Source organism: Balaenoptera borealis (genome assembly GCF_965194805.1).
Source record: "Balaenoptera borealis genome assembly, chromosome: 15".
Taxonomy (NCBI): Eukaryota; Metazoa; Chordata; class Mammalia; order Artiodactyla; family Balaenopteridae; genus Balaenoptera; species Balaenoptera borealis.
Window position 1 is genome coordinate 71,510,722 of NC_138871.1, and position 15,631 is coordinate 71,526,352.

Here is a 15,631-nt window from a genome sequence, read left to right on the forward strand (position 1 = left end):
TTTGATTGATGTTTAATCCGAAAGCTACCTGATAGTGAAAATGTTTAATCTGCTTGTGAAAATATTTACCAGAAGATGATTTTCTCATGTACAGAGCTTTGTAATCTAATGATTTGTTACCAAAACAAACAAATTATTCAACATGTTTTGTTTCATGTTCTCTGAATCCAGAAATTTAACACTCTTTATAGAGAGATGATGTCACTGATATTAGTGCTGTCTGAGGCAAAATCATTCTTAAACTTCTGAGTGTTTGAAGATTCACTACCAAATATTGATATATGATAGGATAAGGATATGGTGGATAAAGTATTGAACAAAATAGGTTATGGTTTTATCTTTGGTTTTTTTTGGTTCTCTTCTCTCATGTTTACTGCAGCATGTTAACTGCTTGCACGACCCCTCAAGAGGTAACACAAATATCACAGGAAGCACAGAAAATGTTTGAGAAAGTTGAGAAGTCCACAAAGCCTATTGTGGCTGCCATCAATGGATCCTGCTTAGGAGGAGGACTTGAGGTACAGATTTATTCCAAAGTCACTGAGACAATGGTCCAGCTCATTGTTGGGATTCACCAGCTGCAAACCTTTAGGCTACTATTTTGCCTTTAAAAAAAGTTGTTGAGGGAGAATCAGCTTTATTTTTAGTTATCAAGTTTCTGGATAGGTTTTTATCCTTAGTCTCATGGCACAGAGCAAGTGAACCAAAGTGTCATGTTTTCATTTACAAATTGAGAAGATTTTGAACTAGATCTCTAAGGTCCCTATCAATTCTAAAAAACCTTGTTCAAGTTTGCAAGGCAAAGATTCAGAAGTGTGATTCATGCTCTTGAGCTACTGAAGTCTGGTTGAGACACATAACACATAATGTACGTCAAGTGTTTTGTGAGTAGTAAAGATGGTAAATAACACAAGGTTTGAGAGAAGAGGTGCTTACCAAACTGGAGCATGTAAGAAAGAAGGAGGGGAAAAGAAAATAACATTTATTGAACATTTATCACATGCTGAGTACTAGACACTTTCACATGTGTTGATTAAGGAAACCAGTGTCTGGTCCTAAAAGATAGGCAGAATTTGATTAACCAGAAAGTAGTGGGAAAACATTCCACATGTGGCATGGTGTGAGCAAAGACAAGGATAAACAAAGCCTAATTAGGGCACCATAAGTAGGCCTGCTTGATTGAAGAGTCTTTACATCGTACAGGGCTTCTTAACCTGGGGTGCATATATAATTGTGTGTGCATTTTTCTTTTGAGAGCTTCCATACCTTTCAGCAGATTTTTAAGGAGATCTGCAACCCAAAAAGAGGTTAATAACTTAGGGGAAAGGTATGAAGTAAGGCCAGAAAGGTAAACTGTAGAAAGCATCAAATGCCAGCCTAAGGAATTTCAGTTTATTCTGGGGGCACATTCCTGCTTTATGAGTAATCTTTAGACCCTCACATATCCTAAGATGTTACAAAGTTACATTTTTTAACACTCTAATTTTCTTTCATTTGTTTGAAGCTTGCCATTTCATGCCAATACAGAATAGCAACAAAAGATAAGAAAACAATACTGGGTTCCCCTGAAGTCTTGCTGGGAATCCTACCAGGAGCAGGAGGCACACAAAGGCTACCCAAAATGGTGAGTTTAAGATACCCATGCGAACTTGAGAACCTTGGTCCTATGTGCCCCTGTAGATCTATTTCCTCTGTACAAAAGGTATAATATGGGTATTCATTGTAAAATTTAGAAACTGGACTTGCCTGGTGGCGCAGTGGTTAAGAATCTGCCTGCCAGTGCAGGGGACACAGGTTCAAGCCCTGGTCCGGGAAGATCCCACATGCTGCGGAGCAACTAAGCCCGTGCACCACAACTACTGAGCCTGCGCTCTAGAGCCTGCGAGTCACAACTACTAAGCCTGCGTGCCACAACTACTGAGCCTGCGCTCTAGAGCCTGCGAGTCACAACTACTGAGCCCACGTGCCACAACTACTGAAGCCTGCGCACCTAGAGCCCATGCTCCGCAACAAGAGAAGCCACCGCAGTGAGAATCCTGCGCACCACAACAAAGAGCAGCCCCCACTCGCTGCAACTAGAGAAAGCCCGCGCTCAGCAACAAAGTCCCAACGCAGTCAAAAATAAATAAATAAACAAATAAATTTTTTAAAAAAATTTAGAAACCAAATACAACGTGAATATATGGGATCAATAACATTTTATTCCTGATATTTGTTTATTTTTTCAATTCTACTTTTTATTTATTTTTTCAATTCCGTGATCAAAATGACTGATCAGGGTCCTTTGTTAGTCCCTGAAGAAAGGAAGAGATAAATAAGATACATGTCTTGCTTTCTGGAACTTACAGTTTAATTTGTTCCTTCTCTGCACAGTGCGATCTTACCAGTTTTTCAAATCCCTGGATCTTATTTCATGATAACTGTTAAGAGGCAGACCTTTCCCCTGATTTGGATGATCTCACTGTTTTATTCTATAGACCCAAAAGAGGCCCGTCAGGCTTTTGAATTCTTAAGAAGAAGGGAAGGACAGTCAGACCTGGAGGCTGCAGAGCAATCTTAACATCAAACTTGAGGGCCCTCTAAACCTCATAGCCTCTGGCACTGTGGATTCTTCAGGGAAAACAACACTCAGCAGAAATACTCTTTGCAGAGAAGTTGATATGAGTTGGACATAGAAAAACGGGAAAGTTTATGGTACTTGTTTTCTGATAATAAATAGTGTGCATTCCTTCATAGGAATTGCCAAGAGGGTTTACTGAAAGAATGAATAAGCCTATATGTGTATAGAAAATATTGCTGTTTCTTTTGTTTTGTTATAGTTGGTTCTTGAATGTTGCTAGAAGCTGTTCTTTTAGCACCTACATACAAAGCCCTAGTTGAGTTCTCTTTTTGTTAAGTCTAAGATCCTTTCTAAAGACATTGTCAAAACTATGAGATGGGCTTCCCTGGTGGCGCAGTGGTTGAGAGTCTGCCTGCCAATGCAGGGGACACGGGTTCGAGCCCTGGTCTGGGAGGATCCCACATGCCGTGGAGCGGCTGGGCCCGTGGGCCACAACTGCTGAGCCTGCGCGTCTGGAGCCTGTGCTCCGCAACGGGAGAGGCCGCGATAGTGAGAGGCCCAAGCACCGCGATGAAGAGTGGCCCCCGCTTGCTGCAACTGGAGAAAGCCCTCGCACAGAAATGAAGACCCAACACAGCGATAAATAAATAAATAAAAATTAAAAAACAAAAAAAAAGCTGTGAGATTTCTCAGTCTCTACTAATTCCAGTATAGGAATTTTAAATATTTTACAAATGATACAGAAGAAACTCAGAATGACATAAATATACAATTTTAGGAAACATGACATTTTTTTCTCCACTTTATCAATCCATAAGACAGAAATCCTACATATTGAATTAAAAGAAGAGATATAAAGACATTTTTAACTTCAGGCGGAGGTTTCTAAAACTAAACTTTACCTAAATCTGTATCAGTGTATAAAATTTCATTGATGGATATATAACATAAAAATCTGGTTTGACTTTTCTCATTTTAATATTTATTTTGCTCAGTTGGATGATTTGTAAATTGTAATTGCCACTCTGATTTTTTTCCACCTTTGCTCTAATCCTTGTTAGGTGGGTGTGCCTGCTGCTTTTGACATGATGCTGACTGGTAGAGGCATTCGTGCAGACAGAGCAAAGAAAATGGGACTCGTTGACCAGCTGGTGGAACCGCTGGGTAAGTGCTAACATGCTTCAGAATTGAGCCTTATGAAGTTATTTATTTTCTTAAAGAGTTAATATCTTGAATATTGGTTATAGTGAAACCCAAACACTTAAGAAATGAGTCATTATTCTGAAGAGTGAAGTTTTCTAAAGATAGCTAATACGAAATCATTTTCAACATCACCCCGATTTCTATTTTACGTTATTTATAATTGGGACATCAGGAGTACAGGATTGAATCGAGTCATTATTTTTGGTTCTTAAATTACCTGTATCATTATCCATGATAACTATTCTTCAGTTTTTTGTGTCTGTTTTAATAATATAATAAACATGTATGAAACAACCAACCTAAGGATATTAATAATTGACATCTACTAATGTGCTGCTTCCTCCCATACAATTTCCTTGCCTCTTCTCATCCAAGGAAACCACTATTCCAGATTGTATGTTCATCACCCTCTTACATTTCTTAAAAATCAGCATTATTGAGATGTTATTTAGATGATAATAAATTTACCAGTGTTTAACGTACAGTTTGCATTTTGACAATCGTATATAGCTATGTAAACACCACCACAATCATACAATAGAACATTTCTAGTATGTAGCTTTTTGTGTCTTTCATTTAGCATACTGCTTCTGAGATTCACCCATGTTGTTATATGTCAGCAATGTATTCCTTCTTGTTGCTGAATGTCATTCCATTGTATAGATAAACCATAATTTGTTTATCCATTCACCAAATGATAGACATTTGAGGTGTTTCCAATTTGGGGCTATTCTGAATAAAGCTGCTATGAACATTCATTGACAAGTCTTTATGTGGACAAATATTTCATTTCTTTTGGACAAATACTGAAGAGTGGATTGGCTGGACCATATGATAGATGTGCTTAGCTTTTAAGAACCTGTCAAACTGTTTTTCCAAAGTGGTTATACTATTTTACATTCTTACCAGCAGTGTATCAGAGTTCTAGTTACAACCACTTTGCACGCTCAGTCTTGTTAGTTTTAAACATTTCAATAGGAGTGTAGTAATATCTCATTGGGGTTTAATTTGTATTTCCCTAAAGACCAAAGATACCGAACTTATTTCATGCATTTATTTGCCTTCTGTATATCTTCTGAAAAAGTGTTCAAATGTTTTGCCCATTTTGTTTGATTTAGCTGTTTTTCTTATTACTGAGTTTTCAGAGTTCTTTATATATCAGGATATAAATCCTTTATGAGATTTGTAATTTGCAAATGTTTTCTCCCTGTCTGTGGCTTGTCTTTTCATTATCTAAGAGTAGAAATTCTTAATTTTGATGAAGTCCAGTGTATCAAAGTCTTCTTTTATGGATCATGGTACTGGTGTTTTAGAAATCTTTTCCTAACAAGATTACAAAGATTTTCTCCTATGCTTTCTTCTGAAAGTTTTGTAGTTTAGCTCTTACGTTTTGGTCTGTGCCACTTCAAGTTAATGTTTATGTATGGTGTGAGGTACAGATTGATTGTTGTTGTTGTTGTTGTTGTGTGATTATGAATATCCAAAATGTCCTGGCACAATCTGTTGAGAAGACTCTTCTTTCCCATTGACACCTTGACACTTTGGTGGAAAATTATTTGACCCTCTGTGTTTGGGTCTATATCTAGGTTTCCTATTTCCAATTATTTATATGTCTTTACTTAAGCCAGTATCACACTGTCTTGAATATTGTGTTTTGTAGTAAATCTTGATATCAGATGGTGTGACCCCACCCTCCACCTTGCTTCTCTTCTTTCAATATCATTTTGCCTATTCTAGTTTCTTTGCATTTACATATGAATTTTAAATCATCTCATCCATACCTACAAAAACATCTGCTAAGATCTTTTTTTTTTTTTTTTTTTAATTTGTTTTTGGCTGTGTTGGGTCTTTGTTTCTGTGCGAGGGCTTTCTCTAGTTGCGGCAAGCGGGGGCCACTCTTCATCGCGGTGTGCGGGCCTCTCACTATCGCGGCCTCTCTTGTTGCTGAGCACAGGCTCCAGACGCGCAGGCTCAGTAGTTGTGGCTCATGGGCCTAGTAGCTCCGCAGCATGTGGGATCTTCCCAGACCAGGGCTCGAACCCGTGTCCCCTGCACTGGCAGGCAGATTCTTAACCACTGCGCCACCAGGGAAGCCCCTGCTAAGATCTTGATTCGGATTCCATTGAATCAATGTATCAATTTGGGGAGAATTGACATTTTAAAAATACTGAGTGTTTTCATTATGAACATAATATAACTTTCTGTTTACTTAGGTCATCTTTAGTTTCTCCCAGTAGTGTTTTATACTTTTCATTGAACATACCTTGCACACATTTTGTTAAATTTGTACCTAAGTATTTCATGCTTTTGTACCATTATATTTTTTTAACTTTAATTTCTCATTAATTACTAACATATATAGATACAAATGATTTTCGTATGTGGACCTTGTATTCTGTGATTTTGCTAAATTTATTAGTTCTACTAGCTTTTTCTGTAGATTCCTAAGGATTTTCTACATAAATAATCATGTTGTCTACAAATAAAGACATTTTGGCTTCTTCCTTTCCCACCTGGTTGGTGTTTCTTTTTCTTGACTTACTGCAGTGGCTAAGATCTTTAGTACAATATTGATTTGAAGTGAAAGCAGATATTATTAACTTGTTCCAATCTTAAGAGAGACATTCACACTGATGCTGTAGGGTGTATAATGTTACGTAGGTTTTTCATATATACCCTTTATCAGATTGCAGATGTACCTTATTTATAGTTTGCTGAGAACTATATTGCTTTTTCTGCATCTAATGAGATGATTGTTTGGGTTTGTCCTTTTAGTTTATTAAGTAAAGTCATTTACATTGATTTTTGACTATTGAATTCATTCCTGGAATAAGCTTCACTTGGTTGTGATGTATTATCCTTTTTATAAAGTGCCGGTTGAATCAGCTAAAATTTTGTGAAGGATTTTTATGTCTGGTCATGAGAGATAATGGTCTCAGGGATAATATTTTTTTCCTTGTGATATTTTTGCCTGGTGTTGATATCTGGGTAATTCTGACTTCATAAAATGAGTTGGAAATACTTCTTCCTCTTCAGTTTTCTCGAAGATTTTGTGTAGAATTGGGATTATTTTTTCCTTAAATCCTTGATAAAATTCACCAGTGAAGTTATATGGACTTGGAGTTTTGCTTCTTGGGAAGGTTATAACCTAGGAATTCAATTTCCTTAGTAGATATGAGGCTATTCAGGTTGACTATTTCTTTTTTCTTTTTGGCCTTGCCACGCGGCTTGCAGGATCTTAGTTCCCTCACCAGGGATTGAACCCAGGCCCCTGGCCATGAAATCACCAAGTCCTAACCACTGGACCGCCAGGGAATTCCCAGGTTCACTATTTCTCTTTTCTTTCTTTCCTTTTTTTTTTTTTTTTTTTAATGTATTGAGAGCTTATTCTGTATGAGACATATTACCATTCTTTTCTTTTTTTTAATTTTTATTTATTTATATTTATTTTTGGCTGCGTTGGGTCTTCGCTTCTGTGCGAGGGCTCTCTGTAGTTGCGGCAAGCGGGGGCCACTCCTCATCGCGGTGCATGGGTCTCTCACTGTCGCGGCCTCTCGTTGCGGAGCACAAGCTCCAGACGCGCAGGCTCAACAGCTGTGGCTCACGGGCCCAGTTGCTCCGCGGCATGTGGGATCTTCCCAGACCAGGGCTCGAACCCGTGTCCCCTGCATCGGCAGGCAGATTCCCAACCGCTGCGCCACCAGGGAAGCCCCCCCTTTTTTTTTTTTAATTGGAGTATAGTTGATATACAATGTTGTGTTAGCTTTGGGTGCACAGCAAAGCAAATCACCATACATATACTTATATGCACTCTTTTTTAGATTCTCTTCCCATACAGGTCACCACAGAGCATTGAGTAGAGTTCCCTGTGCTACACAGCAGCAGGTCCTTGTTAGCTATCCATTCTATACATAGTAGTGCAGGTTCACCATTTCTTTTCTATTTTTTTCTTTTTAATTTAAAAAAAAAATTTATTTATTTAATTAATTTTTTTTGCTGTGTTAGGTCTTCGTTGCTGCGCACGGGCTTTCTCTAGTTGCAGTGAGTGGGGGCTACTCTTCGTTGAGGTGCCCAGGCCTCTCATTGTGGTGGCGTCTCTTGTTGTGGATCATGGGCTCTAGGCATGCGGGCTTCAGTAGTTGTGGCGTGTGGGTTCAGTAGTTGTGGCTCGCAGGCGCAGTAGTTGTGGCGCACGGGCTTAGTTGCTCCGTGGCATGTGAGATCTTCCCGGACCAGGCCTCGAACCCATGTCCCCTGCATTGGCAGGCAGATTCTTAACCACTGCACCACCAGGAAAGCCCCAGGTTCACCATTTCTTGAGTGAGCTGTAGTTGTTTGTTTTGCAAAGATTTTGTCCATTTCATTTAACTTGACAAATTTATTTCAATAAAGTTGTTCATTTAACTTACCAAATTTATTTCAATAAAGTTGTTCAGGGTCGCAGTGGATAAGACTCCACACTCCCAATGCAGGGGGCCTGGGTTCGATCCCTAGTCAGGGAACTAGATCCCACATGCATGCTGCAACTAAGAGTTGGCATGCCACAACTAAGGAGCCTGCCTGCTGCAACTAAGACCCGGCACAACCAAATAAATAAATAAATATTTTTTAAAAAGTTAAAAAAAAAAAAAGTTGTTCATAACACTTTATTATTATTCTTTTCATATCTTTACACTCTATAATGATGCTCCTCTTTCATTCCTGATATTGCTAATTTGTGTCTTCTCTTTTTTCGCTGATGAGTCTGGCTAGAAATTTATCAGTTTTATTGATCTTTTCTAAGAATCAGCTTTTAATTCCATTGGTTTTGTTTGCTGTTTTATTGATTTCAGCTGTCTTATTATTTATTTCTTTCTCCTTGCTTTTGGATTTAATTTGCTCTTCTTTTTCTAGTTTCTTACTAGAAACTAGTTTCTAGTTTCTTTCATTGATTTTAGGCCTTTCTTCTTTTCTAACATAAGCATTAAAGCTATACATTGGGAATTCTGTGGCGGTTCAGTGTTAGGACTTGGTGCTTTCACTGCTGGGGCCTGGGTTCAATCCCTGGTCGGGAAACTGAGATCCTGCAAGCCATGCAACACAGCCAAAAAAAAAAACTATACATTTTCTTCTTGGCATTGCTTTATCTGCATGTTTTAATGTTATGTTTTCAATTCCATGAAGGTCAAATATTTTCAGATTTCTCTAGTGATTTCTTCTTTGGCCCATGTATAATTTAGAAGTGTGTTGTTTAATTTCCAAATATTTGGGGATGTTTCAGATATCTTTCTGTTATTGATTTCTAGTTGAATTCTGCTGTGATCAGAGTATGTAGTTGGTCCTTATTATTTGAGGTTCCCTGTCTGTGAATTTGCCTACTCACTAACATGTGTCATAACCCCAAAAGTAATACTCGTGGTTCTTTTGCAGTCATTCATGGACACGTACAGAGTGGCAAAAGATTCAAGTCTCCCAACGCACATGTTCCCAGCTGAAGTCAAACAAGGCACTGTCTGCCTTCTCATTTCAGCTTTTATAAAACCAACCAAGTGTCCTTTCCATGGTCTATTTACTGCCACGTTTTCCTCATTTTGTGCTTTTTGTTTGTGATTTTGCTGTTTAATATAGTGAGAGCTAGGAGTGGAAAAGAATTGAGTCAGAGTGAGGGAAAATGTCTTTAAGGTTTCTCTTTACTCCCCCAGTAAGGAGGCCTTAGCAGAGGTACCTGAAGAAGACCTCGGTTGAAGGTCCCATATAAAGAGACTTAGGAATGAAGGCACATGGGCTCGGAATGAAAATGTGTGTAAGAGCATAGCCAGTCAGGGAGACCTGAGTCATTGACTGCAACTCCCATTAAAGACTGCAGTGCGTTGGCTGGGCACCAAGTCTGGTATGGGAAGGACAGCTTTCTCCATGAGGCCTGTGAGGCCTGTAATTGCCTATGCTTGGACCTGAAATATCACATAGGTTTTTGGCTAGGGGCTGGACCCCTCAATTTCTGCAAATAGTCATGTGGCCATAACAGGTATTTATAATTACCTATTTCTACTACTCATTCCATATTTCCTTTGCCCTTAGGAAGTACATCAGCTGGTCATGGTTCTTTGTCTGGTAGGGTGACCTTCATTCCTAAAAGGTCTGGGCCACTAGCAGTCCTGCGTGAATTGGGTTGTTGTAATTTTCCACTAACTAATTGTAGGTCACAGTAGCCCTAAGAGACACCCCAAGAGGTCTCCCATATTTGAGACATACTCTCCCTTACCTTCATTGTAGTAGCAACCCAACTTCCCCTGGTAATCAGGATTAATCACCCCAGCCAGTACAGTAATCCCTTCTCTGCCTGTTTCAGAGGCATGAAGAGCCCAAAGTGGCCAGATGGCAGTCTCATCTTCCAGTTCAATAGAATCATTGTTATGTCTCCTGATGGACTTTGGAACTAAATCCTCTAGACCAGCAGAACCTAAGGTTGTAGGACAGAAGCACATTTTTTGTTGGTAGATCACTAGGGGTAGTAGCAGAGCCATCTCTATATGTACTTCTGGATTCCTGGACCCGTGAATCCTTGCTATGGAAGAAACGACACCGTATATTGGAGGTTGATTTAGAGCCTATACAGGATCCTAGATGATACTGCCCTAGCCTTACAAAGTATTACCACCTACCTAGTGCTCTGAGTCTTTAAAAGTCTATTCCACCATTCTGTCAATCCAACTGCTTCACAGTGATGGGGCACATGGTGAGATCAGTCCATTTCATGAGCATGGCCCATTGCCACACTCCATTTACTGTGAGGTGAGTTGCTTGATCAGAAGCAGTGTTGTGTGGGATACCATGATGGTGGATAAGGCATTCCATAAGTCCACAAATGGTAGTTTTGGCAGATGCATTGCATGCCAGGAAGGCAAATTCATACCTGCAATAAGTGTCTATTCCAGTAAGAACAGAGTGCTGCCCTTTCCATGACGAAAGCAGTGCAGTGTAGTCAGTCTGCCAGAATGTTGGTCACCTTGGGAGAATCCTGGTATGAGACAATCAGTGTTGGTCTCTGCTGCTGATTGGGCACCGAACAGTGATTGTACCCAGGTTGGCTTTGGTGAGTAGTTGTTGCTAAGCCCACGCACAGCTTCCATCCCTGCCATCATGGCCACTTTGTTCATGAGCCCATTGGGCAGTGACAGGGATGACTGGGGAAAGAGGCTGACTGGTATCCACAGGATGGGTTATCTTTTCCACTCGATCATTAAAATCCTCTTTGAGATCACCCCTTGTTGACCATTCACATAAAACACAAATATTTTCACATTCTTTGCTGAGTTTTCTCTTTCCCAGTCAGCTGGTCATAGGGAACTTCCATGAGGCCATAGGTGCAGGCTGAGAGAGAGAAGGAGGAGTAAGGGTATTTTGGCCACTTCCTCATGCAACTTGTACCTTTAGGGTCTGCTCAAGCCCAGGCTCATTTATACCACTTCCATTTGATAATGGAGTGCTGTTGCACACACCCAACTTTATGGCTTAGTGGGTTAGACAACATCCATTTCATGACAGGCAGCTCAGATCACATAGTAACCTGTTGGCCCATGGTTAAGCTTAGAGTCTCCACTAAGGCCCAGTAGGAAGCCAAAAGCTGTTTCTCAGCAGGATAGTAATTATTAACAGAGGATGGTAGGGCTTTGCTCCAAATTCCTAAGGATCTGTACTCCGATTCGCCTATAGGGCCTGCCAACGACTCCAGGCAGCATCTCTGTCTACCACTGATGCTTCAAGCACCTTCAGGTCTGAATCGTATGGTCTAAAGAGCAGAACAGCTGTTCTTGTCCTGAGCCCAAGTCAAAACTAGCAGCCTTCGAGTTACTCAGTAAAAGGGCTAGAGTAGCACATCCAAAAAAGATGTTGCCTCCAAAATCCACTAGGTGTGCCTGTTTTTTGTGGTAGGAGGGGCCAGATGCAACAACTTATCCTTCACCTTAGAAGGAATGTCTCAGCATGCCCCATACCACTGGACCCCTAGAAATTTCACTAAGATGGATATGTCTAGAGTAGTTGGTACTTCCAGCTCAGCAGGTCCATTCAGCATAATATCATCAATGTAATGAACTGGCATGGTATCTTGTGGAAGGAAAAGGCAATCAAGGTCCCTGTGGGCTAAATTATGACTTATGGATGTAGAATTGATCACTCCTGAGGTAAGACAGTAAGGGTATATTGCAGGCCTTTCCAGCTGAAAGCAAACTGCTTCTGGTAGTCTTTACTACCAGCTATCAAGGAAAAAAGCACTTTCCAGATCAGCAAATACACAAGAGGTAAAAGGAGATGTGTTAACTTGCTCGAGCAATGAAATTGCATCTGGAATACCAGCTGCAGTTGCCGTTACCACCTGATTAAGTTTAGCGTAGTCCACTGTCATTCTGCAGGAGCCATCTGGTTTCTGCACAGGCCAAAAATACGTAAATTGAATGAGGATGCAGTGGGAATCACCACTCCTGCATCTTTCAAGTCCTTAATGGTGGCACCAGTCTCTGTAGTCCCTCCAGGAATGCAGTATTACTTTTATTTTACTATTTTTCTGGGTAGAGGCAGTTTTAGTGGCTTTCACTTGGCCTCTCCCACTATAGTAGTCCTTATTCCACAGGTCAAGGAGCTAGTTGCTGAGGATATCTATTTCAATCATGCATTCTGGAAGTAACCAAAGGATGAGTTCAGGAACCCACTAGGCCCACTGAGATAGAACTGAGCTAATAATCCTTTTATCACATGACCTTATAAACCCCTGCTGTGTCTGGTGGATCACAATAACATTTTGAGTCTTTTGGAATTACTGTCAGTTCCGAGCCAGTGTCCAGTAATCCCCCAAAAGTCTGATTATTTCCCTTTCCTCAAGGTAAATGACCATAGAGTCCCTTTAGGGAAGATTAACAGTATAATTCCCTCAAGGAGCTACAACCTCCCCTTTATTCAAGAGGTTCTGGGTCTTTAAACTGGCTCATTTCTGAGAATTGATGAGGGCGATGACTTTCTCTTTCCTTTTGTTTTTAAACAAAATTTACTTATTTTATTTATTTTTGGCTGCGTTGGGTCTTCGTTGCTGCGCACGGGCTTTGTCTAGTTGTGGGAGTGGGGGCTACTCTTTGTTGCGGTGCTTGGGCTTCTCATTGCGGTGGCTTCCCTTGTTGAGGAGCACGGGCTCTAGGCGTGCGGGCTTCAGTAGATGTGGCTCGCAGGCTCTAGAGTGCAGGCTCAGTAGTTGTGGCGCACGGGCTTAGGTGCTCCGCGGCATGTGGCATCTTCCTGGACCAGGGCTTGAACCCATGTTCCCTGCATTGGCAGGCAGATTCTTTTTTTTTTTTTTTTTTTTAAAGATTTATTTATTGATTGATTGATTGCTATGTTGGGTCTTCGTTTCTGTGCTAGGGCTTTCTCTAGTTGCGGCAAGCGGGGGCCACTCTTCATTGCGGTGCGGGGACCGCTCTTCATCGCGGTGCGCGGGCCTCTCACTATCGTGGCCTCTCTTGTTGCGGAGCACAGGCTCCAGATGCGCAGGCTCAGTAGTTGTGGCTCACGGGCCCAGTTGCTCCACGGCATGTGGGATCTTCCCAGACCAGGGCGCGAACCCGTGTCCCCTGCATTAGCAGGCAGATTCTCAACCACTGCGCCACCAGGGAAGCCCGCAGGCAGATTCTTAACCACTGTGCCACCAGGGATGTCCAATGACTCTCTTTGGTAATTCACGTCATTCTTACGTTTACTAGACCTAGAATTCTGCTGAATCCAGTGGGCCACCCATCATCTGTTTCTTTCCTTAGGAATGCCATGATCAGCTAGCCAACGCCATAGGTCTCCACAAGTCAAACTATTCTGATTACTATTTACTTTGGCTCTGCAATCCATTTTGGTAACCATGCCCCATTTGCTTTCGGCAATTGAGTGTTGCTCCTTGGCCCCTGCCACCCCAGAATCCCATTATCCCCACTGCATTTAGGGATCCTAGTTGATGGTAGCAGTTGCCACTGTAATTTCTGACCTACAGAGAGGAGCAACCACAGAGCTCTTCAAGGACGCTGGGACTCCCCTCCTAAATTGATTTCTCTTGGTTGTGGTGAAAGGCGTGTCCTCTGACCCTTCCAGGGGTGCTGAGCAGGTCCAGCATGATAAATCCACGCTAACGTTCCAGTTTCCTTAAGCCTTTTAATATTTCCTCTACCGTACCACCATGGTTCTGGCATTTCGGCTTCGTTCAGTACTGCTTGTTTTCTATATGTCCCATCTGTTCTTTGTTCCTTTTTTCTTCTTTCTGCTTTCCTCTGGATTAATCTTTTTTTTTTTTTTTTTTTTGGGCCGTGCCATGTGGCATGGGGGATCTTAGTTCCCCGACCAGGGATTGAACCCATCTGCCCTGCAGTGGAAGCGCAGAGTCCTAAACACGAGACTGCCAGGGAATTCCCCCCGGATTAATCATTTTTTATCTTCACTATTGGACTTTTACTTTGCTTTACCCTTTTAATGGTTGCTCTAGGGTTTACAGCATACATCTTTTTTTTTTTTAATTTATTTATTTTTATTTATTTATTTTTGGCTGCGTTGGGTCTTTGTTGTTGCGCGCGAGCTTGGGGCTACTGTTGCGGCTAGCGGGGGCTACTGTTCGTTGCAGTGCTCTGGCTTCTCATTGGGGTGGCTTCTCTTGTTGCGGAGCATGGGCTTCATTAGTTGTGGCACACGGGCTCAGTAGTTGTGGCTCGCGGGCTCTAGAGCGCAGGCTCAGTAGTTGTGGCACATGGGCTTAGCTGCTCCGTGGCATGTGGGATCTTCCCGGACCAGGGCTTGAACCCATATCCCCTGCGTTGGCAGGCGGATTCTTAACCACTGTGCCACCAGGGAAGTCCAGTATACATCTTTAACATGTAATCTCTCTTGATATATCATTTCACATGTAAGGTAGGAAACCTTAAAAGGGTATACTTTCATTTCCCCCCATTCTGTTGCTATTCTTGTTATACTTCTGCATGTATTATACATTCCTTAGCATATTACTATTTTTGTTTTAAACAATTATCTTTTAAAGAGATTTAAAAAATGAGACAAGATTCTTTTCTGTTTACTCATATATTTATCATTTTTGGTGCTCTTTATTCTTTGTACAGATCCAAGTTCCCATCTGGCTTGATTTTCCTCCAACCTGAAGAACTTCCTTTAACATGCTCTATAGTGTAGGTCAGTGTAGTGTAGTGTAGGCAGTTAATTCTCTCACTTTTTGATTTGTTTGAAAAAGTCTTCATTTTCGAAAGGTATTTTTGATAGGTATAGAATCCCAGATTTCCATTGTTTTCCTTTTGGTACTTTATAGATATCTACATTGTGTTGTCACTTGCATAATTTCTGAGGAAAAGTCTGTTGTCATTTTTTGTTTTTGGTCATCCGTATATAATGTGTCTTCTCCACTCCTACCCCAATCCTCCCCAAACTGCTCTCAGGTTTTCCCTTTATTACTGATTTTAGCAATTTATTTATGATGTGCCTTGGTGTGTGTGTGTGTGTTTTAAATGTTTGCTGTGCATGGGATTCATTGAGCTTCTTAGATAGTGGGCTTGGAGTTTTCATCAAAATTGGAAACTTTTTGGCTGTTTCTTTAAATATTTTTCCATCTCCCCTACTGCTTTTCTTTTCTTTGTTGTTGTTGTTGTTCAGGGTGATTTTTTTTAAATTTTTATTTTATATTGGAATATAGTTGATTAACAATGTTGTGTTAGTTTCAGGTATACAGCAAAGTGATTCAGTTATACATATACATGTATCTATTCTTTTTCAAATTCTTTTCCCATTTAGGTTATTACAGAATATTGAGCAAGGTTCCATGTGCTATACAGTAGGTCCTTGTTGGTTATCTATTTTAAATAT

General features: G+C 40.8%; 1 protein-coding gene across 1 annotated transcript in view; it reads left to right on the forward strand.

The window, feature by feature from the left end:
* HADHA (hydroxyacyl-CoA dehydrogenase trifunctional multienzyme complex subunit alpha) overlaps positions 1-15,631 on the forward strand; it is a 48,079-nt gene that overhangs the window by 8,745 nt on the left and 23,703 nt on the right. The window contains exons 5-7 of the mRNA XM_082356880.1: positions 380-518; positions 1,505-1,624; positions 3,622-3,724. Of these exons, the coding sequence (XP_082213006.1) occupies positions 380-518; positions 1,505-1,624; positions 3,622-3,724 (362 nt within the window). The remainder of the gene's footprint in view (positions 1-379; positions 519-1,504; positions 1,625-3,621; positions 3,725-15,631) is intronic.